General features: G+C 43.8%; 2 protein-coding genes across 2 annotated transcripts in view; both read left to right on the forward strand.

Annotated features, from left to right (window-relative positions):
• prdm12b (PR domain containing 12b) overlaps positions 1-6,349 on the forward strand; it is a 9,994-nt gene extending 3,645 nt beyond the window's left edge. The window contains exons 4-6 of the mRNA XM_051069476.1: positions 713-868; positions 1,741-1,855; positions 2,298-6,349. Coding sequence (XP_050925433.1) covers positions 713-868; positions 1,741-1,855; positions 2,298-2,779 — 753 coding nt within the window. The 3' untranslated portion in view covers positions 2,780-6,349. The remainder of the gene's footprint in view (positions 1-712; positions 869-1,740; positions 1,856-2,297) is intronic.
• A 1,160-nt stretch (positions 6,350-7,509) lies between these two features.
• Positions 7,510-24,783, forward strand: c5 (complement component 5). Its single transcript, XM_018693616.2, has 42 exons — positions 7,510-7,676; positions 8,534-8,729; positions 8,834-8,987; positions 9,394-9,464; positions 9,588-9,685; positions 9,783-9,865; positions 9,944-10,034; positions 10,148-10,256; positions 10,542-10,674; positions 10,832-10,947; positions 11,076-11,264; positions 11,782-11,985; positions 12,072-12,284; positions 13,117-13,266; positions 13,413-13,539; positions 13,645-13,710; positions 14,327-14,518; positions 14,755-14,839; positions 15,743-15,825; positions 16,260-16,399; positions 16,512-16,745; positions 17,094-17,154; positions 17,239-17,328; positions 17,414-17,626; positions 17,706-17,781; positions 18,519-18,678; positions 18,783-18,887; positions 19,000-19,171; positions 19,450-19,574; positions 19,814-19,894; positions 19,969-20,121; positions 20,258-20,320; positions 20,395-20,485; positions 20,572-20,611; positions 20,866-20,968; positions 21,112-21,186; positions 21,589-21,694; positions 22,796-22,879; positions 22,985-23,074; positions 24,063-24,155; positions 24,277-24,415; positions 24,493-24,783. The coding sequence occupies exons 1-42, from the start codon at positions 7,609-7,611 to the stop codon at positions 24,635-24,637; spliced, it is 5,067 nt and encodes a 1,688-aa protein (XP_018549132.1). The 5' UTR covers positions 7,510-7,608; the 3' UTR covers positions 24,638-24,783.
• The last annotated feature ends 139 nt before the right edge of the window (positions 24,784-24,922 follow it).

Raw genomic sequence — 24,922 nt, forward strand, 5'->3', positions numbered from 1 at the left:
GCTAGCTTTAGCAGGCAATTAGTCAACTACCTGTAACAAACATAATGGCTATCCAGTTAGCTTGCTCACTAAGAAAGCACTAACAATTTGCTAACTCATAACTAATATGGAATAAACCAACGAACTGATCACTATCTGACCAGCTTCCTAAGTAAATGACTGACTACATGGCTACCTGACTAGCTCTATTTAGCTGCTGTAAATAGCTAGCCAATCAGCTGTAACAAATTAACTAGCTAACTGTTTGCTTGCGAGCTAGCTTGCTAACTACCAAACAAATTACCTTGCTGACTGACTAGTAACTAAATAAGTAACTAGCTAATGATTGATTAGCTCTAGCTAATGTAGGTAATTAGCCAACCACCCATAACACTCACTAACCGTCAGTTAGCCAGCTAGCATGCTAACTAATTTACCAACTTACTAAATGAATGAACCAAGTAGATTGCTAAATGACTAACATGACACCACGTAAACAACTAACTGCAACTAGTAACTAGTAACCTGTCGTAGCTAGCTACAAAGCTAACAGTAGTAATTTATATATCTATTGTATATCAGGAAGGTATTTAGGTAGCGTTATCTATTTAAAAAACCAACTCATGGTCAAACTAAGTATCCAGTTTTATTAAACTCTGGGATCATGAAAAAGGCACTGAGGAAAATACATAAAACTGTATCTGGTGTAAAATGACATTTTTCTCGTCCGCAGGTTTTTAACGAGGATGGGACGGTTCGGTATTTCATAGATGCGAGTCAGGAGGACCAGAGGAGCTGGATGACGTATATCAAATGTGCGAGGAACGAGCAGGAGCAGAACCTGGAGGTGGTTCAGATCGGCAGCAGCATCTTCTACAAGGCTGTGGAGGTCAGTGAACGCATCACCTTTTCACTCCTCATCCATACAATATATAATATAATAAGTACAGACCCGTGTTGTTGTGTTCACTGTTACTGTTTTCAGATCCTTTACTGAAGTAAAACTAACAATACCACACTGTAAAAAATACTCCAGTACAAGTACAGCATTCAACATGATGTTTAAATGAAAGAAGTATTCAGACATTTTACTGAAGTAAAAGTAGAAATACCACAGTCTATTAAAAGGATAAAGCTGTAACGCAAAAAAACTGCAGTTAGTTTAAAAGCATCAGATCTGATCCACTCCTCATGTTCTACATAAAGCTGAACCTGAAAAGTGATGAGTGGCTTCAGCTGAATGATTAAAGGTAAATAATATGAGTAAAACACATCAGAGTCACAGGAGAAACCTCTGGGATCTGAAAGCTTCAGGTTTTAAGAAGAATGAGGTTTTCAGTTAATATCAGTGTCTTTTTAAAACCCAGGTTTCAAACTGATTCATGAGAAATGATAAAGTCAAACATAAAATGTTGTCAAATGGAAACTTTTAGGCAACAAGAGATGTTTACTGAGCCAGAGTAAAATAGGGGAAAAGCAGCTCCAGGGAGATAAGAAAATAAAGAGATTCTAGTATTTCAGACACGGATTTAGTTTGAACTTCAGAGGAAAAGCAGCAGCAGCAGGAGGAGTTCAGGTCTGTGTCGCCCTCTGCTGGCAGAAACATCACAATTAAAAATTACATTCAGTTTTTGTTCCCGTGTTTCTCCTCTGATTTTAACTCTTAGAAAACTACAGAGAAACTCATTCAGATAAACATTCATTCTAGATTTTCATTCATTATTTTGTTTTGATGATTAATGTCCGTGTGGTTTTCCTCAGACGATCCCTCCGGACCAGGAGCTGCTGGTCTGGTACGGAAACTCCCACAACACCTTCCTGGGAATCCCTGGAATTCCAGGAGGAGATGAGGAACAGAGCAAGAAGAGCAAGAACGGTAAAGATGATTGATTATTGATTTGTGTGTATTTTATCTTGATCATTACTTACAGTTTTCATTATTTCAGAATAAAACACTTCTGAACTTCATGGAGACAGTAAACAGACAATAACTCACACTGGACTTTATGTATTTCCAGATACTGACATAATAAAACTGTCATCACAAGAAAACGGTTTAATATCTTAACAAAACGTTTAAATTAAATTATAACTGAGGACATTAAGTAAAAGAGCTGTGTGTGTCTGCATCTCATGCCTCATTCTTATATTGTTTATGCTTTGAAACTGTCTGCAGATTCTGTCTACACCTTTAATTTCTTTCTGATTTTGAGTTGTGTGTCAGTCTTTAATTTTAGAGTGACTGGTTTAGCAGTCATTAGAATCCAAAGTCCACTTCACCTGTCCCCAGTCTGAAACGTGTCTCCTCCTCCTGACAGATGAGTTCCACACCTGTGAGGGCTCCTCTTCCTCCTCCTCCTCCTCCTCTTCCTCCTCCTCCGGGCTGGGCCGCATGCGCTGCGTCATCTGCCACCGCGGCTTCAACTCGCGCAGCAACCTGCGCTCCCACATGCGCATCCACACGCTGGACAAACCGTTCGTGTGCCGCTTCTGCAACCGCCGCTTCAGCCAGTCGTCCACGCTGAGGAACCACGTCCGGCTGCACACCGGCGAGCGCCCGTACAAGTGCCACGTCTGTCAGTCGGCATACTCGCAGCTGGCTGGCCTGCGGGCGCACCAGAAGAGTGCCAGGCACCGGCCCACCGGAGACCCCGGTGCCCAGGGGGGAGGCGTGGTGGTTGTGGGAGGAGGCGGTGGAGGAGTGCACTCAGCTCACTCACCTCCTCCTCACCCACCACAACTGACCGCCGTGCCTCACCCGGCGTCCCTGGTACATCATATACCGACCATGGTGCTGTGATGGGGGGGCAGATGGGCAGACAGACACACAACCAAACTACTGACGGACTGACACATAGACGCATCTTTTAACTTTAAATAAGACCAGATATTGGAAACAGCAGTCTGCTCCAACCTGTTGGACTGTCTGGTACTTACCCAGGTAGCCAGCTGATCCGGCCAAACGTGACGGAGTCTCAGCACATTTGGCACCATACTGGTTGCCGGCATCCAGATTTGCTGCCCACATCTTCAGTTTTTCAACAGTTCAAACAGGTTTGGTGTTGCTCTCACCTGTTCAACTGGTTGAAAAAAACAACCGGACTAATTAAAGCTTGTAGTCAGTGTTCAGAATGTAGATGTCACCTTTCTGCACGAAAACCATAAATGTTTTCACAAAAATGGCAACCAGCCAACTAGACTTTCAAGTCAACTTGCAGACATATGCTGCGTTGCAGTTACGTCAGAAGTCAGAGGTCAGAACTGGGAGAGACGTCACCTACAAGTTGACGGCGTTCCAGTTGAGAATGAACGTGGACGTCTTTACAGCTGCTCTGTCAGAGTTTAGACAACTTCAAAACAGATCTGCTCCTGAAGAACACCTGAGCTGTTAACATGAGATTTTAAAACAAACACTTTAGATCGTTGTTAAAAAGACGTTCACATTTCAAACCTGGAACATTAAACCATGAAGGTGAACTGATTCAAACGTATCTCAAACTAGCTGTTGTTAGCAACAGTTGATAACAACGCTCTGCTTGTTCATTTCTAGTGTTCACGTCTATTGAGGAGTTGGAAATCTGACTTCATGGGGCGTTCAGGTTCAAACTTCTGACTAAGAACTTGGAAATTCTGGGTTCGGGTTGAATTGGACCAGGGTGCCTTGGTTGACTTTAGTGCATCCATAACCCTCATGAGTCCAGAACCAGGCTTTCCAGAGCGTGACGTTACGTTAGAAACACTGACCTCTCAAAGCAGAATTACTGCAAAATGTCTTGATGCTTCGCTTCGACTGTAAATCACTTGTCCTGTCCAAACCAAACGGAAGAAATTTGACAGATTATTGTTAGGTAGCAGTCCACAGAGATGGAGACTGCATTTGGATACAGCCAATCAAATGTTGGACTTTAAACTAATTAGTTGGTTTTTCTTCACATATTCTAACTGGCTGCTTCATCAGGAGGTCCTGTATTCAGTATTTCAATAATGTAATACTGAATTTTATCCAGCAGATGTTCCCAAACACTTCAGAGTGGTTGAATGCTTCGGAGAGTTTAATTTCCCCATAACTGGCACCATATTTCGGCCACTATTGGACTTGGGTTTTGACTACCTGGGTAATGATTTACAGAGAAAGACTCCCAACAACCAGACTGCTGATGAAAAGTGACATAAAATCAGTCAGATCAAAGATGAACCGACCACTTCCCAGACTGGACCTCCACCATGGAGGGCAGTACATTATATGCATGCACACACATAAATTAGACAGCAAACAGATAAACACAGTTACACCCACACGTTGGTTAAAGTCAGTGCTTTATTAAAGTGTTTCAGTGTCTTTTCATCAGGACGTGGAGACACTGCTATAATCTATAATGGTTCATTTAACAGTTGCATGATGAGACAGTGTTATCCCGTGACTCCAGCTGTTCATGTCGGTATAAATCATGTATCATTGAGATTAAGATGTCGTGCTTTGGTTTGCATGCTAATGGTTCTCTGTTCACAGGTCGTAATGTGTGTGTTGAAAACTAGGAGGCGCTACAGTCTGAGCACTGAGGCTCCTTCAGAGGAATCCACTGAGTTTCAGGTAGATCGTCCTGCTGGTCAGTTTATCTGCTAACAGGTGAAAGTAGACTCTATGCTAAAGCAAGTTTTCATTTCTGCAAAGCCACAAGGGTTTGTCATGTGTTCTGTCCATGTTGGGAGTAGATCAGTGCCCATACTTTAGCATGTGGAGTAAAAAGCCACATTAACTAGCAGAATTGTGCAGCAAAATCAGTTCATTTAAGAAGAATTGGTGAATTCAGTTGTGGTGGCAAAATAAATCTTTATTAACCTCGTAAATCTACCAAAAACAGCCATTATTCCAACATAGTTAGCCCTGATGCTAACATTGTAGCAGCAGATAAACTGAATAAATTAGCTTCTTTTGTCATGGTAGCTTAAAAATTTGTTACCAAGTGAAACCAGATTCAAACAAACAGGTTATATCAGCTGAATGGAATGTATCAGTGTTAATAGTTGGAGGCTGACATGGTTGATTTTTATTACTCAGCTGCTAGAAATTTGATTTTAAATGAGATGACATGAAGGCATCATTAACACGTAGCATGTACTACGTGGAATAAAAGTTCCAGCTTCATTAGCTTTTAAAAAGGCCATCACCTTAAATCTAGTATTAATTCAACTTTAGTGTCATGTTAGCAAACTAGCTAGCATGGACAGCTGCTATAACTGACCACCATCTGTCACCATGTCACCAAGTTTCTATCCATGTCTGCACAGCCTCGACAGACCAAAAGGTCTGTACTTGCAACTGCATTCACCTGTGCAGTTACCCAGTGTAGTAAAAACTTTAACGTTCACAATCATTTTCAAGTGTCAGGGTTTTCCTACTGCCATGCTAGCTCATTGAGTGCTAGCCCTCATGTTAGCTCTTTAACAAAAACCATATCAAGTGATGACACATTCACTGACTTTCCAAAATGTATGACTTGGATGTTGACATGAACAATATTCCAACATGATGCAGCACTGAAATAGTTCACGTTAGCTTGACTGCTGGTAGGCATGATGCTATAACATTAGTATTCACTGTGTTCAGTGACAGAAAACTATCACATTATGTAAAAGCAAGTTCCCAAAACGTGTTGTTTATTTTATCTTGTGAGCACATGAGAAAAGAAAAATCACCTTTTAGGACTTCCGATACTTTGTTGTATTGTTTAATGTTAGCTACATGCTAACACGTTAGCAGGGGTGAATAATTTTCTTCACAGTGTTTTCATCACAAATCTACTGGAAACTCACCAGATTCCTTTGAAGAAGCTGATCACTTATTAAAATAGGCAGAGCCTGAAATTTAAGATATTTTAATATTATCTTTATTATTATTATTATTATTATTATTATTACTGGTTTATGTGTGTGGTTCTTAAGCCATGAGGCCCAAATTGGGACTCAGGCAGTGTCAGTTGACATTAGAATCTAAATTTCTAATCTTTGTAAATGTTTCCACATGATTCTTCCCACTGATGTCTGATTTCTGTATAAATATGTTGTTAAATAATCAAACTAATGAGAACAGAAAAGAAGAATCGATGAGTCCCTTTAGCTGACGGCGGCAGATCGTTGTCTTTTTTCCTTCATGTGATGTAAATAAGCTCCAAACAAATAATGTGAATATAAACATGAGATGTGCTTTATGCCCAGAATTTAATTCAGCTGTCACTTTATCTCTGTATATGTATATGTACAAGGTCATATATGACACATGTATCAGTATATGAAGTATGCTATGTTGACTTCTATAAAGGACATTGTATTTGAGCCTATATACTCTTAATAAAGTATTACTTCACCTTTACCCTCCTTGCTGCTTATGTTAGTAAGTGTCAGCTTTGTCATGTGGAGTATGAAATATAAAATACTGGAAAAATGGGGCCCTGCGCACAGAAAGGTAAACGTCTCCACCACTAAGCTTCCAACTGGTCATTTCATTTAGCTCTGAGCTCTTCTACAAAAGCCTTTCTTCTTAGAAAGTTAGTGAGAGTTTGAAAGAGCGTGAGTAGAAACACAACGAGGCTGTAAAGGTGGACTGGTGAGTAGATGGGTTTTCATGTTAACGTCCCCGACAACCTCTGTAGTCTCATTTAGACACTCGTTAGCAACCGCCTTTTTTAAGACACGGAAAAGCTTCAAACATCAGGAGTGGGGGATTTACTGACCCATTTTATGTCGGAGAATAAAACCTGAAAATGTCTTGAGCTTGTGTTAAAACCACAGACCTTATTTCAGACATTTAACCAAAAAGACTTTGGGACGAGGGAACAGGAAGTGCTAACATGCTAACTGACTTCCTGGTTTTAGCATCAGTCCTGCAGCTCTGTATTAACCAGTCAGTTCTTTGGGGGCCTGTTCAGTAATAAATCCATGAAACAAATATTGATTGTGTTGCTCTGTGTCTGCAGGATGTGAATGTAGGTGGCTGTTTTGTTAGCAGTTTGCTCTGCTTCCCTCTAGAGGCCAAAAAAAAGAAAGAAAAAAAGCTAATGTAGTTTAGTTGCGTTTCAGAGGATGAACCGCTGCGATCAGATTTCAATGACTCCATTGCTCAGACTCTAAAAACAGATTAATCATCAGCACCTTGTTTGTACTCTGTGTTGATCTCTGTAATGACTGAGATGACTTCTAGCAGATGCCAGAGACTTTAACTTCTGTACAAACTGTGATTAACCAAAAATGTCCCTGACTTGATGCATGTTTAGGTTTTTTTTTTCCTGCAGAGTGACTCGAAAACAACAAACACACTAAATCAGAACTTTTGCTTTCTGATTTGACGAGCGAGCGATGAGCTGATAACGGGAAAGCTCAGAGTCAACATTGTTAGGTAAGATGAGAAAACACAGGCTAAGTAAACTCACCTTTGAGACACACACACACAAACAGAGGAAGTTCCCTCTCGCTCCTGTTTTCTGATGACTTGCAGGTATTTGCCAATAGCTGAGTTGACCAATAACTAATAAAATCTAACTCTCTCAGTCAGTTTCCTCAGTCAGCTGTGTGTCTGCAGAGCTCACTGTGTGTTTTTTGGGGCTCAGTGTGTGTTTTCTCCTCACCTTCAGGATGAAGGTGTGTGTCCTCCTGATGTGTGTGTGTTGTCTCTGTTGGAGGACGGATGCTGAGTCCAAATCGTAAGTCGGCATTGTTTTTTATTTGTTATCAGTTACTGATCTTGTTGTTGTGCATCAGTGAAAAAAACATTAAAGTAAATGATGCATATTTAATGAAACTGTTGCTTCAGTACAGAAGCTCAGCTCTTAACAAACACAACTCTTTTTCAAATGTTTGTTCATGGTGCAGAGCAGTGGTGTGCACAGACTCTGAATAGGACAGGGGCTGAAAATGAAACCGGGGCACCTCCTCTGTTGCAGTAACAGCTTGAGAGACAAGGCCACCCATTCTTAGACATTAAGATCCTTTCCATCGGGTTAAAAATGTTTTTCATGTGGCACCAGAGACAAAGATAAAGAATGAAAAGGTTTTATTTGGTGGATTTATCAACAGATCTGATTCAGTGTGTGAGAGTCAGTGTTTGTGCCTGTGGTTAATTGTTGTACTGCAACTACATCAAAATCCTAGACCTCCATTATAAAAGAGACTGTTGGTAGAACACCTTAACCTTAATTTGAATAAATTAACATTTGATATTTGTAGAAGATATTTAGAGCCTTGAAAGCAGCACAATGAGTGAGACCAACTTTGAGAAGAACAACAACAAGGAGAACAACTGTCCTTTTTATTTATGCCTTAGTGGTTTATCGTTTTTTCATTTTAGGACGTCTCAGATGCTACACTTTGGCTCAGCTTTGATTGTGAGCTGAATGACAACATTAGCATACTAAAGTGCTAACTTTAGCATCTTAACTTTAAGATGTCAACATCAAACAGCATTTATCCTTCACTGTTATGTTCCACCCCAGTATCAAATATACACGACCAAATTCATTATATTAAAGAAGTAAAGATGTCATGTCTCGTTCTCCCTCAGGTACCTGATTACAGCTCCTCTCTCGTTGCGTTTGGATGCTATGGAGACTGTGTTGCTACAGTTGTTTGGGTTTTCAGAGGAGGTGCGGGTCTATGTGTTTTTGAAGACCTCTATGGCACCGGATCATGTTGTTCTGGCTCAAGAGGTCGTGACCCTCAACACCCAAAACCACCATCAGGCAGCCGCCAACGTCCGGGTGAGACATGATACACACAGAGACAGGCAACTGTAATGTTATTAACATTTAGCTTTACATGAGGATTTAATCATGATGTCACTTCCTTTTCTGTTTCTCTTCAGCTGTACCCAAGTCAGCTGGATAAAAGTGTGAATCATGTGATCCTCCACATCCAATCGCCAGAGATCAACCAGCACCTGTCTATAGCTGTCAGCCGCACCAACGGCTTCCTCTTCATCCAGACTGACAAACCACTGTACACCCCATATCAGAGTGGTGAGAGACAAAGTTTGTCATAAAATGTTTCCCAATTCAGGCACCACCTCCTTCAGGTAGTCCTTGTTCAGGTAGTCAGATGATTCTTGTTCAGGTGGTCCTTATGAGTTCATAGAATCAGGTGGTCTTCTTTTAGGTGATCTTTGTTCAGGTTGTCCATGCTCAAGTAGTACTAGTACAGTTGTCCTTAACAACTCAAAAAGTCAGGTGGTTCTCATTAACTTGTGAAGTTAGTTGGTTCTTGTTCAGCTAGTCCTCATCTTGGTAGTGCTCATCAGCTCACAAAGTTCTCAGTTCTGTATTCAGGTGGTTCTGTCAGCTCATTCAAGTCAAAAAATAAAGTCAAGTTGTACTTGTCAACCAATAAAATCAGCTACATCTCTAATTGTAATGTGTGTGTGTCCAGTCAAAGTGAGGGCATTCTCCCTGAACCAGGAGCTAAGGCCAGCCAATCGCAGCGTTTTCCTGACCTTTAAGGTGAGCGTAATGATCTGCAGCACCAGCAGGAGACAGCGACACATTATAACATGTTTCGAGATGAAGTTTTCCCTCATCTTAAAGTAATCTCACATCAGTAATTTTGTCCCCGGGTCCTGACAGGACCCAGATCATACGACAGTGGATATTGTGGAGATGATTGATGTCAATAACGGAATCCCGTCCATGCAAAACCCCTTCAAGATCCCCATCAAACCAAAGTAAGAGCTTTAAAAAAAACAAATTTATTAGGGCTACTTAATGTTATCAGTGTGATTCCAGGCTCTTTGTAATGATATTTACTGTATGTGATTCCAGGTTAGGGATTTGGTCCATTGAAGCTTCCTACTCAGGCGACTTCACTACAGCAGCAAGAACAGACTTTGAAGTTAAAGAATATGGTACATTTTTACACCAGTGGACAAATGTTGACGTTAATAAAGTAATGTAAATTATTAACTGTTTTTATCCTGTTTTAGTTCTTCCCAGTTTCTCCATCCTTGTGGAACCTGAAGCAAACTACATCAGCTACGGACAGTTCAACAGTTTCAACTTCAAGGTCTCTGCCAGGTGAATAAACATGACAAACCGTCAACATGTTCAGACATGTGGAACACAGCAATTTAAATTATCTATTCAGCAGTTCGCCACACCAAGTGATTTTTTTTGTTTACTTGTCTCAGGTATTTACATGGTGCTCCAGTGGCTAATGCGGAGGTGTTTCTGCGGTATGGCTACGTTAGCGGAAAAAATCCTCCAGTTATTGTCCCCAACTCTGTCACCAGAGAGAGAGTAAGGATCCCAAACAACAACAAACATAGCTATAAATATAAACAGCTTTAATTAATAAGTCTAGTAAGATTACAGCAGATGTATCACGTCTTCTTTGTGGTGATGGTGCAGGGTACCTTCACTGCAGTTCCTTCATACCCTCCAGAACAGCTCTGTCAAACAAATCCTAGCAATACGATGGTTGTGACACTGTCATCTTGATGTACTGAGGAGAAACTTGTTGTCTTTAGTGTACTTGCTCATATGATAACCAGGCTCAGCAGTGTCTGTGTGTTTTTGCTTCAGTTGTCCTCGACAGGTAAGGTAGATGTGACCGTTAACATGGAGACGGTTTTGTCCAAACACAATGGACCAAAAGACCTAAACAGTCTGGTGGGGAAGTACCTGTACATAGCTGTACTGCTGCAGGAGGACACAGGTACGCACATAACCACTGCATACCGAGCTCCTATGCTTACCCCAGTGTCAACCCAACTTATTATCCAGAGATTTAAAGATTTCTGTCCCCACATTGTGACAGTAAAGACATTTAAATCATAACATCAGTAACACCTCACCCACCCCTCGTCTCTCAGGTGGTATCACTCAGGAGGCGGAGTTTGCTGCAGTGAAGTTCGTCAAATCACCTTACAGTCTGAGTCTGGTGTCTACACCCCCTTTCATCAAACCTGGACTTCCTTACAACATCCAGGTATGCTGTCGGATAGTTGGATTATAACTCAAAAACATTTCTTCAGACATGGATATAATATTCTGCCAAAGCAGGTTTACAATGGACGTGTAATTGTTCTAAGAAATCACAACAACTCGTCGCTGCAGGTGTTGGTGAAGGATCACCTGGACAAGCCAGTGAACCGGGTTCGGGTTCGTCTGGTGGAGCGACACCTGTTCAGACAGGGGAGGGACAGCGAGGACATGCCGTGTCCTGAGAGCGCCAACAGCCAATCAGATGGCATCGCTGTCTTCATCTGCAACACGCCGAGCGAAGGAATCAGGGCGGTGCTGAAGGTGAGGAGGAGGAGGAGGAGGAGGATGTGGTTTTTCACTGGTGTTTCTACTTTTATGGTCGATGTTCTCAATCTCATTGCTTTGGTTGGTGTTATCATCGTTTACATGTTGTGGTTTACTTGTTTTTAGTCACAGTTTATCTGTAATGTTTACTTGTTATTTGCATATTGTTTACTTTTTGTTTATCTTGCTTTTCTTTACTTGTTGCTGATTAGGGTCAGGGTTACTGATGTTGCTGATGTTACTTATTAATTTTTACTCATTTACTCGTTAATGTTTTCTTGTTTCCATGTTGTTCACTTGTTGTTTTCTGGTTCTTCACTCTTTTCTTGTTGTTTAGTTGTTAATGTTTATACTTGTTCACATGTTGTTCTTTACTTGTTTATTTATGTTAACTTGTTTGTTGGCTACTTGTTTACCTTTCTTTTTTTCCCTTGTTTTTGTTTACTTTCACTTGTTGATGTTTACCAGTAGTTGTTTATTTGTTATTGACTTCTTGTCTCTGTTGTTGACACAGTTTACAACGGCGGACCCTGTCCTCCCAGCAGCCAGTCAGGCCAGTCTGACTCTGGAGGCGGTGGCCTATCACTCACCGAACCAGCGTTACCTTTACATCGACCCGCCGCTCCCCGGCCGCGGCCTGACAGTGGGACAATTTGCCAACATCAAGGTGTACTCTGCCACGCCCTCCTACCTGTCCCTCAGAGCCCTCAGTTACCTGGTGAGAGGACCTGGCTGATGATGCACATTGTCATTGTTCACCCTGTTTCCATAGTTACTGATGACATCACTCTGTGCTCCCCTCAGGTGCTCTCCAAAGGGAAGGTGGTGCATTTTGGCAGTCACAAGTTCGTCTCCAGTGCCGATAACAAACAGATTCTGAGCTTCCAGGTGACGCCCGCCATGGTCCCGTCCATCAGACTGCTGGTCTACTACATCCTGTACGGAGAGGGGACGTCCGAGCTGGTAGCCGACTCCATCTGGCTGGACGTCAAACACAAGTGTGTCAGCGGACTCCAGGTAAGACAAGACTCTGCTGTTGTTCACTGTGTCTGTGGTCTGGGCGGACAGGTTTTATCTGGACTCTGTATTACCCATGTGACTCAACATTCTCCTGCAAGGCTGGTTAATCTCCTCTCAGGGTGTAGTTCAGGTTTTGTTTTACAGGTAAAAGGTAGATGGCAACATTTCAAATTGCAGACAGTCCAAAGGAGTGCAAATTTTAATGACTCCGTGATTCTCCCTCTAGCGCCACCTTCAGGACAAACCTTACGCAGATAAACAGATGTCAGGACACAGTTTTTCCAGTTTTTCCAGTTCTAGTTTTGTGGGCATAGCGAACCCTGCAGGAGATCTGAGGGTGTTTTCATGGTTGTTTAGGTCTTGTATGTGATTCCCAGGCAATTGGTGTTAACAGTTCCTGTGCTGCCAGTTGGTTGCCATGGTGTTGGCTGTGGTGACCCTGTGAGATAGTTAGGGTGTATAGTTGTTGCTAGGAAGTACAATATACGTACAGTACTCACAGTGATAGTATTTGAAGTAGCAGTTGTAGTTAGCACAAGTTTAAATCTTGGATACTGCCTTCAAAGATGGCAGCCTATTGTTTCCTATGAAAGTTGCTCACCTGGTGAATACAACAGAAAACGTCCACCATGTTTCCACAGGTATGTACACGTCAGTCCCCTTCCTGTCGAGCTCACTGATTCCTGTTGGTTCCCAGCAAACAAACATCATACAGCTGCTTCAGACATGTGACACTGGACCGAACGGATCAAATAAAAACACTCATGTTTGGATTAATGTGTGTGTGTGTGTGTGTGTGTGTGTGTGTGTGTGTGTGTGTGTGTGTCAGACCGATTTGTTGTTTCGTGAACGGGACTACAAGCCAAAGGAAACTCTCCGTCTGGACATCAGGACCAATCAGGAGGGACTGGTGGCTCTGTCTGCTGTGGACTCCGCCCTCTTCACACTACGACCTAACTACAGAGACCCTGTTACCACGGTAACACCGAACACATCGCATTCCACCTCAGACGACATTTCTTCATGTTTAATTTCACAACAACACTCCTGAGTTGTGATTTATTTCTGTAATGTGTGTGGAGTTGTTGTGACCTGCTCAGTAACAGGAAGTACGGTGGCCTGCAGGTTCTGCGTCACATCGAGCAGAGCGACCAGGGCTGCGGTGGAGGCGGTGGCAAAGACAGCGCAGATGTTTTCCGACTGGCCGGCCTCACCTTCATCACCAACGCCAACGCCCACCCCTCAACCACCAGTGAGTCAATCAATCAATCAGTCGATCAATCAAATCACACTCTGCGTGGTTTTCATTCAATGAACTGTGTGTTGGAGGAGGCTTAATCAGTATGTCTGTGTGCAGATGAGGCGTGTACAGCAGCGGTTCGTCCAAAGCGAGCTCTGACTGAGGAGGAGAAGGCAGAGAAAGGTGAGACTCCACCTGTCCGTCATCTCTGCACACCTGTGAACATTTCCTCCATCGTTCATTCACTTCAAACAAAGCTGAAGATTTCAAGAGCTTCCTGTTGAGGTTTTGAATTCTTCCCTGCTCCAGTCGACTCACAGGTTCATCACTGAATCATGTTTGGACATGGAAGCAGGTTGAATTGAAGACCTGCACTGGCCCAAATATAAGACTAGACTGAATAGAAGACTATCGTAACCTTTCAGACCTGTTTTTAGAGTAAAACTCAAGATGAAATACTTGGAGACCAGTCCCATTAGACAGGACCAGCTATGGACACAGGCAGCTATGATTGGCAGTCACCACCAGAGGAGCAGCCAAGACTCAAAACTGGCTGAGGGTAGACTTCTGATTCAGGGTCTTTTCCTATGTTTTGTACGGTGGCCCAGAACGTCAAAGCACAACGATATTTCACAAAACAAAACAATGTTTCAGGAAAAAAAAACATTTCAGAAAACACAACATTTCACAAAGCAACAAATGTGAGGGAGTCCAAACATACAGTACATGTTGATAGATAACAGAGTAGAAACCAGTAGAAACCAGCCTGGTAACAGTTTGTGTTTGTGTCTGTGAACAGCTAAGAGTTACGGTCCTCTGAAGGCCTGCTGTGAATTAGGGATGAAGTACATCCCAAAGAGTGTGACCTGCCTACAGTTTGCCGAGCAGAAATTCAGTAAACTCCCTCGCTGCAGACAGGCCTTCAGAGCCTGCTGTGAGTATGTGCAGCAGCACCTGGACCAGGACCAGACCCTCATCCTGGGACGCCACGGTCAGTCTGGACTCCTCATATCACACACTGACGCCTCAGTCCAGTCAGTTTCCTGTTCGAGGTCATTAGGGGTTAAATGCAGAGCTGAATTAGGATGACTTTGTCTCCCCCTCGGCTCTGCAGCGCCCCCTAGGAGAGGCTTTCCTCTCTGTCTCTCACATTTTATGCCACTGCAGTGAAGTACAGTTGTCACATTATTGTAACACCGGTGTTTGTGTGTGGGTGTTTGTGTACAGAGATGGGGGCGGACTTCGACCTGGCCCCCTCTTTGGTGCGGAGCTACTTCCCGGAGAGCTGGCTGTGGGAGGTGCAGCGCGCCAGGTGACACAAATCAAACACACCTCAGAATCTCTGTCTGTTTACTTGGACAAGCAGATGAAGAAATAAATAAAATCAGTATTAATGAAATGAAGGAGGTCAAAGACAAAAAGCACAGAAGACAGACTGACTGAAGATCTGAGGGATTATCAAACTGTTATTATGATCAAACAACTCGAGGAGAGGAATGAATGGTTGATGATTTATTTACAGTAGGCTGAACAGAAAGAACAGTGACGCCTCTTGTCTTTGGACAAAAGAGGGAACAGGAAGAAGAGAGTATGGTTCAAGATTTCATTCCTCCTGGTGTATCAAGATTTTATGAAACAATCTCCTGAGTCTGTACAGAGAAGCAGGATTTTAGGTTGTTGAGGTAACCTCAGGTTTAAGTCTGGGTTTTCAGGGTTGATGTAAATCACTCTGTAACTGATACTGGCCAATCAGATCACTGGAAAACTAGCATCATCACTCCTAACTATCATCCCAACATGGATGAATGAGTGACAGAGAGTTTATCACACTAAATGATCACTGACTGTTGGATCTTCATCTGAACTGAACAAAGATGTTTTCGTTGAACATTTCAGTCGGACGTCAGCAGGTGTCAGCGTTTCTTCTCATGTCATATTAAGATCTTTGCTGTGATAATGTTGCTGTAATTAACAACTCCACCTCTGGCACATGAACGCCTCATGGCTGGATCAGGAAATCCCAGGTTGACATAACGAGTTGAGAACCAGCATTGTCTGACCGCTCAGTCAGACTGTGGTTGTTAGGTTTAGTGAAGCCAGATGAGAAGATATCCCAGCTGACTTTGGACAGGGCTCTGGTGACTGTAACTTTAATGGAGGTGAAGCTTTATATCTGCCGTTCAGTTTGATGTTGTTTGTGTTGTTTGTGTTTTAGTCCAGGCCTGATGTCTGTCAGCAGGACTCTACCTGACACTCTCACCACCTGGCAGGTCAGGGCCGTCGGCATGTTCAACAACGGTGAGTTTCCTTCATCAGCACTCGTCCATCGTCATATCCTCTCCTCCTTATCTAATCTACTTATTCTCCCTTTTCATTTTTCCAACAGCTCAGCTCCACCAAACTCCATTGGAGAAACTCGGATTTTTAACATGAAACTGTTTTATTCACAGTTTTACTGGGTTTAATCAGCTGGTCTGTTTGTTTTGGAGAGGAGGAGACCTCTGACCCAGACTTTGACAACCAACACTGTGGTGGAGACAACAACTCCCATGATCCCATTCACAGCATCATTAAACTGTCTTCTGTTATTGTTTTGGTTGAAGGACCTCTAGTGGCAGAAGATGATATACTGTGTGTTTAATGTCTTCATCCCCTCTGTTGATCTGCTGCACAGAACTGTCCTTAAGGGTTTAGATAAAGTTGTATTGAACAGAGGTGATTTGTGTGTTCAGGTATGTGTGTAGCGGAGCCAGTCCAGGTGTCGGTCAGTCTGCTGCTCAGCGTGGACATCCCACTGCCCTATCAGGTGGTCAGAGGAGAACAGCTGGAGCTGGCAGGTTCGGTGTACAACCAAAAGGCCAACAGCATCTCGGTACCGACCACACACCACCTTCACTACATATCCCATAATGCTCTGAGCCTGCAGGGAGCTGTAGTCATGGAGTGTTTGGTAAAGTGTTTGGATGTTGTCGTCTCCTCCTCAGTACTGTGTGACGCTGACAGTCGGACCAGCGATCTGTCTGCTCCAGTCCCAGGCAACCACCGGGGGGGCAGGGCTGCGGTCCACGCCCTGCACTTGGACCCGTCTGTCTGCGGGGGGGGTGGGCAAGGTGACCTTCACCCTGCTGAGCCTGGAGCCTGGAGAACACACCCTGACCTTCACCCTGAAGTCACGGCAAGGAGACAGGGACGTCCTGCAGAAGAAGCTCCGAGTGGTGGTTGGTACCTGGGTGGATGAGTAAATGGATGAATGGATGTATAAAGAAATGGATGGATGTATGGATTGAAGGAGAAATGGATGGATGAGCAAACTGATGGATGGCCGGATGGATGGATGCACAGATGGATAAGTAGATGGATGATTAGGTGGATGGATGATGGATCTTCAAGGTCAAAGGTGGAATCTCTGAGGACATCTGGTGGACAGGTGAAGAATGTCTGGAAAGGTGCAGAAGGAGCAGAGAGGCTGTGATTGGACCAGTTGGACCAATCAGAGGACAGAACCATCACAGGTGCTTTAAACAGTTTGTTAATGTCATTATCCTCTACCTGTGTTGTGTCTCCAGCCTGAAGGGGTGAGAAAGGAGGAGTACTCTGGAGGCAGACTGGACCCACAGGGACTCTACGGTACGTCAGTCCGACCTGCAGCTCTGTGACGAAGCTTCGCTCTGCAGGAGTTTGTTGACGCTCTGTGTTTTCATGCTGTTGTAGGTTCAGAGAAGACGACGGTGGAGCTGAAGAACAAACTACCGGCCAACATTGTTCCCAACACGGCTGTGGAGAGAATGCTGACCATCAACGGTAAGACCAATGGCAGAGACGCGGATGCGGACCTGAGAGTGACGTAACATTAAACAGATTCATCCTGACGGTGTTTATGTACCAGGTGAAGTTCTGGGCGAGGTCCTGTCGGTGATACACAACCCCGAGGGCCTCCGACAGCTCGTGAACCTGCCAGCTGGGTCGGCAGAGGCGGAGCTGGGTGGACTCCTCCCCCTTGTCCACATTTATCAGTACCTGGAGACAACGAGGAGCTGGGACGTCCTGGGGGCAGACATCCAGAAGAACTCAGCAGATCTGAGACAGAAGATCAGAGAGGGTGAGGAGGCACTGCAGAAACACTGAGGACGACCTGAGGGGATTTGTTTAGTGTTTATTTATGGTTTGTGTTTGTGTAGGTCTGGTCGGTATCAGCTCCTTCAGAGGTGGAGACTCCAGTTACAGCATGTGGACGAAGAGAGAACCCAGCACCTGGTCAGAACACACACCTTAATCTTGTCCTAAACCTGATTCTAGTATGAACCCTACTACCAGACTCCAGTGACAAAAGAGCTGCCTCCATCTGTTTGTGGTGGAGGGAAGTATTCAGATCCTGAGTCACAGAAGAACAGTCCAAGTCAGATACAAGCAGAGCCTCGAGTCCCCAGTGTTGGACTCTGAGTCCAAGTCTGAGTCATGGAGTCATCAAAGAAGATTCAGAGTTTGGTCCAAGTCTGAGTCTGAGTCGAAGTCAGAGTCACCAAAGAACAAGTTAAAGTCAAGTCTTGAATCCTCAGTGTTGGAGTCCAAGTCTGAGTGATCAAAGAAGATTCTGGGACGAGTACAGTGTTGAGTCTCAAGTCCCCAGTGTTTGAGTCTGAGTCCAAGTCTGAGTCTGATCCTTTACTTCAGTAAAGTATCTGATTACTTCTTCCACCACTGAAAGTCTCACAGTAACACAAACACACTAACAGATGGAGGCAGTGGTATTCCAGCAGCTCCCAGTAAAATTCTTCCTCTTTAATAGAAAGGTCTACCTCTGTAGGAATCCTGTCCCTAATGTTGTCAGACTGGGTAAATAAGAAATACAGGAAACAAAGTTGCATTTAAGGGACCAAGAACTAAATTACTCTAGACTGTTCTTTGGCACCACCTGCTGGTTGTGTTCAGAACAACATGGCAGACAGCAGCACCTGTTCCTGATACTTTTCTCCCTCTCTTCTGTCTCTCAGGCTGACCGCTCTGGTGGTGAAGACCCTGTCTGTGGTGGATCAGGTCATCGCTGTGGACCATCAGTCTCTGTCGGACTCTGTCTCCTGGTTGATCCGCAGCACGCAGCAGCCGGACGGATCCTTCACCGACACGTCCTCCTTCAGACCCAACAAAGTCATGGTCAGCAACAAACGTCCTCTGCTCTTTGTTCAGTCTTCCTCCTCCTCATCAGGGCAAGACTCAGATAACCTTTACAATGACTGTGTTTTCCTGATTGGCTCTAGACCACAGGGACCTCTGCTGTCGACCAATCAGTGTATCTGACATCCATCGTGTTGATCGCCTTGAAAAGAGCCACAAACATCAAAGACCCGATCCTGCAGCTCAGAGTGAAACCAAACTCTCCTCCTCCTCTTTTATCTCATCATCCTTTCATTTTTTTCTCTCTTTATCCTGCAGCCGTCCAATCATTTCTCTTGTTTTGTTTGCTCCTCCCATCAGTTCCATGATGACAGCATGAGATCCGCAGCGAACTACATCTCCCAGCATGCCACAGGTGTCAAGAGTGTGTATGTGCGTGCGGTGGCGACCTACGCTCTGACCCTTCATGACCCTAACAGCATGATGGCGTCTGAGCTGCTCACCAGCCTGGAGAACCTGGCCCGGCAGAAAGGTGTGTGCCATTGTTGTAGCTGAGTCCAAGTCCGAGTCAGAAAAAAAGATTCAGAGCAAGTCCAAGTCAAGTCTTGAGTCCCCAGTGTTCAAGTCTGAGTCCAAGTCTGAGTCCATGGTCCCACGCTACATGACATCACCAAACTCTTGTTATTGTTGAGATTGAGAAAATTACATGTTGTGTGTTTAAATATTAAACATTTTAAACGGGGAAAGGAAATATTTGTTAGCAGGTTGAGATGCATAATGATGAACTACTACATGTGTGTGTTTGCTCAGGTCACCCCGCCGTACTCAGGTACTGGCAGGAGTCCAGCGTTACAGCTGATTGGCTGAAACCCGACCAATCCAGCGGTCAGACAGTGGAGATGACAGCGTACATCCTGCTAACTGTACTCCTCAAGGTGCTGCTCTCTCCTGTTCGATATGATTTCATTTTATTAACATCCAGTGTATCATAATTCAGTTTCTCAGTCCTGGATTTGTACGACAGGTCTGGACGTCTTGTATATTATGAACGTACCTGAGAGGAAGCTGGTAAATTTTAAAATGAATCTGTTGTTACACCTGTTTCTTACACGAAGCCCAGTGTTCAGATCCAACACACTGACGACTGAAATAAGAAGTGTTTTGTCTGTTAAAGGGGAGGATTCCTTACGCCAACCCCATCCTGTCCTGGCTGACCCAGGATCAGCACTATGGAGAAGGTTTCTACTCTATACAGGTACACACACACACACACTCACACACAGGTTTTCCTTTTATTCTGGTCTTCTGCTGACCTTTGACCTCTCTCAGGACACAGTTCTGACTCTGGAGGCGTTGACAGAGTACAGCAGAACCGTCACCCGAGCCGCCCTCAATCAGGACATCAACATCCGCTACAGAGCGAAGGAATCACTGGGACGAGTCCAACTCAGCCAGAGCCGACCTGTGGCCACGCCCATCCAGGTGAGACAGAGACAGTTATGAGACAGTGAGACAGGCCCAACAGAGACAGGTTCAACAGACAGAGACAGGTCCAATACATGTGGATAACAACACCCTGTTTTTCTTCTTCTTCTTCTTCTGTTTCTTTTTCTGCCAGGTGACAAAGGGTCATGACATCATCGTGTCCACAGGTTATGGGAGGGGCGTGTCAAATGTGAAGGTGGGTGTGGTCTAATTCAGTTGAATTAAACTTCACAGATTGCCCTTTAACTCTCCCTGGCGCTGTGTTTCCAGCTGAAGACAGTTTACTATGAGACCACCTCGTCCACACAGAAATGTAACTTTGACCTCACTATAGAGATGGTCGGCACCGACGTCTCCAAAGGTAAGTATCTGTGTGCACCTGTCTGTTTACCTGTGTTCCTACCTGTTTACCAGTCGCCTGATTACATCCCCTCTTCTCCTCCTCAGAGGCTGGTATGCGTGCTCCTCACCTGGTCGCCTGTGCAAAGTAAGAAAACTGAAACCAAACTCACTTATAGAAATATAAATGCTAATTATTTTTTTCTGTATGTTTCAATATGTGATAGTCAGGATACATAACAACAATGTCTGAGTGCACACACTGTTGTCTCTTTGTAGAAAATATCTTAAAAATAAAAATATGCCATCACCTGATAAAAGCAGCATAATGAGTTTTGTCATTTTCGTCTCCATGGTTACTTGAGTTGCTGAGAAAATGAATCATGTGACCCCATGTTACAGGTATAAACCTCCTCCTAATGAGGTGTACACAGAGTCCAGTCTGACGGTGATGAAGATCCAGCTGCCGACAGGTGTGGAGGCTTACCTGGAGGACCTGAGACAGGTGAGCTCAACACCAAAATTCAACTGTCTTCCCACGTGTGAGACTGTGATTCCACCAAGCAAAAACACATCAGAAGAAAGTCTCAGTCTACAGTCTGACCGCCATGTTTTTAATAGTAAACTCACCTTAATGTTGTTTTGCAGTTCAGAGATTCAGATGAGCCGCTCATCTCCCACTATGAACTCCAAGGAAACACTGTGGTCATTCAGATGGAAAGTGTGAGTTACAGAAACACCACAGAAAACACATGAACAACAGCTGCACTTTCCTGTTCTTTATCAGTATATTCATCTACTCGGGTAACTCAAATAACTATAACATAAGTTGGCAAAGAAGAGGCATCTTATTGAGGAACCCTATCTAGCATACATACAGATCAGCCCAAGCAGGTACCATCAGGAGGTGGGATATATCAGTCAGACAGCAGAGTTAGCTTCAACCAAACCAAACGTGTTGGAGGTAAAAGCAGCCAAAGATTCAAGGGATAGAAGAATCATTTTCCTCATTTGTATTTTTTGTATTTGTAATTATATCAAACCTTGTTTTGCTGCACTAGTTCATAGATTTGTCCTGAAAACTCTGACAATGTAAATCCGATTTGTTGTGTTTCTGTGATGTAGGTTCCCTCTGACGTCTTCTTGTGTGTCGGTTTTCGGATCAGGACTGGGTTCAAGGTGACCGGAGCCGGTGAGTCACTGTTCAGCGTCTACGAACCTCAGGACAAAGGTGAGTGTCACAACCTGCTGTGCATTCTGGGATTTGTAGCCTTTATCAGTCTGTTTATAGTTTTGTTGTGTTGAGAGTCTAGAAACACAGCAGCAGCTCATCTCTGTGAGCTTCCTGTCTCAACGTGGAAAAGACCGGAGAACCCTCAGAGAACATGTTTTCATGCTGTGGACCTTGTTTTTGTTGAAGCTGAGAGATGATGGACCAGTTCACCTCTGTCTGTCAGCCAATACAAATAACCATCATAGAAATACTGAGTCAACAGTCTGACTTAGGTTGTGGTGGCAGCAGACTAACCAGGGTATTCCAAACATCCCTCTCCCCAGTAGTGCTTCCCAGCTCCTCCTGGGGTATCCTGAAGTGTTCCCAGCCCAGACAAAATATCTAATGAGCTCGGGTCTAACCTGAGGTCTCCTCCCAGTTGGACATGCCCAGAAAACCTCCACAGGAAGGCGCCCATGAGGATCCTGATCAGATGCCTGATCTGTGAGGTTGTTTTTTCCGTCACTACCCAAAGGTCATGACCACAGGTGAGCGTTGGACCATAGAGCGACTTAGCTTCCTCTTCACCGTCAGTCAACACTTACAACGTCCACATTACTGCTGACACTGCACCAAGCCGTCTGTTGATCCTCCGCTACATCGTACCCTCACTCATTAACAAGACCTTGATACTCCTTGATTTGGGGCAGAAACTTTCCCTAAACCTGGAGGAAGCCACAGAACCACATCATCTGCAAAGAGCAGAGTTGCAGTTCTGTTGTCTCCACGCTGGACACTGTCCTCACCTTGGCTGCACCTTGACATCCTGTACATGAATGTCACAAACAGAGACAACCTTCAGCACCAACTGAAAATGTGTTTGACTTTGAGCTGAACATATAGACAGAACTCAGATGGCTGATTCTTTTCTTTTTTTAAGACTAAAACCATTAAGATTAATTTGTTTTCTAGACACGAAACTGATCATTACAAAGGATTTTCTTTCCATATTGTAAACAAACACACCTGACTGTGCAACATTTAGATCATATGTCATGGAGAAAAGATTTACACAAAACATAACTAAACGGTTAAATGAAAACTGTTTTTCTCCTTCAGGTACCATGTGCACCAAACAGTTCTCCTCCCAGGAGCAGAAGCTGCAGCGCCTCTGTGTGGGTGAAAACTGTCAGTGCATGACGGGTAGGTGTGACTCTCAGTGGTGCTGGTTGGTTTTCTTGTTGGATGTGGTCTGTTGTGTATCTAACATGCTGCATGTGTCGCTGTGTGTTAATTATTGTTATGTAGCTGCCTGTGCTGCCTACAGAGGAAACGTCGACCTGACGCTGACAGCGGTCAAACGCACAGAGGAGACCTGTCAGCCTCACATCAAATATGGTGAGAAGGAAGTTTGATTTTATCAGCTGAAAATATTTAATCTCATTTTCCAAAACATCTACAGTTCAGAGGCATTTCATTCACATTTAATGATTCAGTTACTTTTAACTTCTTGTTTTTGGTCGTGGTTGATGTCTGAGATGTGTGAACTCTGACGACAGACAGGCAGGTTGTTAACAAACTAACCTGGAGGAGAAAACAGTTGGAGTAAAATTATCGCCCAGATTGTGTCTTTTCTCTCCTGCTTCAGTTCCATACTGTGGCAGTTTTCTTGTTCAGTGAAGGATTCCAGTCTGACCTCCAGGATAAAGTGCTTTAGATGATCTGAATAAACTGGGAATTTTAGGGGAATTAACTGTAAATTTGTGGTAATTTATACAAACTGTGTCGTATACAAACATCAATATAATCATTTAGTTTTGTCAGAAGCAGACATGCTGCAAACTAACACATTTTTAAATGACATTTTGACTTTATTTGTGAGTAGAACTTTAATCGATTCTTTCATTCAACAACAAAACAATATGAATGTTGAATATAATAAACAGATTCCCTATGATCCCACCAGAGGAAACGGCATCACAGTTGAGCTAGCACCATGAGAGCTAGCCTCTTAAACTGTCAATGAAATGCTGTTAGCTAGCTTACAGTTAGCATATCTGATTTAGCAGCTAGCTGCTGTATAAACACATGTAGATGTATTTCTTCCTGGTTATTCTTTAATACCACAGACTGAATATATACAGGGGAGGAATTCAACTGAATTTACATTGAATCAGGTTGTTTTAACCAACATTGTGCAGCAACATGGTTTAAGTTCTAACTTCTAACTTTAAGTTCCCAGGCTAACCTGTGGTTTAGCTAATTTCCAGTTTATTTTCATTAATACTTCTGTAGTTACACATAAATATTATGGGCTAAGTTGGAATAAAGCTGAATTCTCCTTTAACCACAGACATTTTACATCTGCTCTGTTTCCTCCCTGCAGCCTATAAGGTGACGGTGAAGTCTTCAGCAGCAGAAGGAGACTTTATGACCCACACAGCCACCGTAGTTGAAGTCCTGAAGAACACAGATAAAGGTGAGACACTGGACCACCTGGACGTCACCTGTCACCTCATGTCAGAGCACATTATCTCACCAGGTCGTCGTGTTTATGATTCGCTTCGTCTCGTCACTTCTCTTCATCTTGTCTCCTGTAGATTTTGAGGCGGTGAGTTCAGGTACTGAGGTGGACCTGGTTAAAAAGACCACCTGCAGCGCTGTGGACATCCAGAATGGCAAACAGTACCTGGTGATGGGAGCCAGCGGGTCAGAGGTCACACTCGGCCAAGGCTTCAGGTCAGTGTCTCTCTCTCGCCTGTAGTTCTTCAGTCTGACCCGACTCTGACCCGTTGTGTTGTGTTTGTGTCCCGCAGGTATCGTCTTCCTCTGGACTCCGAGGCTGTGGTGGACCTATGGCCGACAGAATGTAGTTCTCCAGACTGTTCGGACTATGTTTCCCAGCTGGAGGACTTTGCTCTGGACCTGCAGTTATTCAGCTGCCCTGACGCGACGTCGTAACTCTGCAGCAGAGTTTCACTGCACTTTTTAATTTAATACTCAGAGGAGCTGAGAGAAATCCACTGTGTCGTCTGTCTCTCTGTCAGTGTGTGTGTTTCAATTCATACAAACAACAGAACAACAAAATAAAAAACTGTCACTTCCAACACGCTTTTAATTCTATAAATTTTCCTTCTACTGAAGTTAGCATGCTAACCAGCTAACCCCAGCCTGTCTCGTCACTTTCCGATAGCGTCTCACTGTCTTAAAGTAGCTCTGCACAGAGGACGTATTCTAACCTCTGGT

This window comes from Lates calcarifer, unplaced genomic scaffold (assembly GCF_001640805.2).
Source record: "Lates calcarifer isolate ASB-BC8 unplaced genomic scaffold, TLL_Latcal_v3 scaffold_20_43, whole genome shotgun sequence".
NCBI classification, from domain to species: Eukaryota; Metazoa; Chordata; class Actinopteri; family Centropomidae; genus Lates; species Lates calcarifer.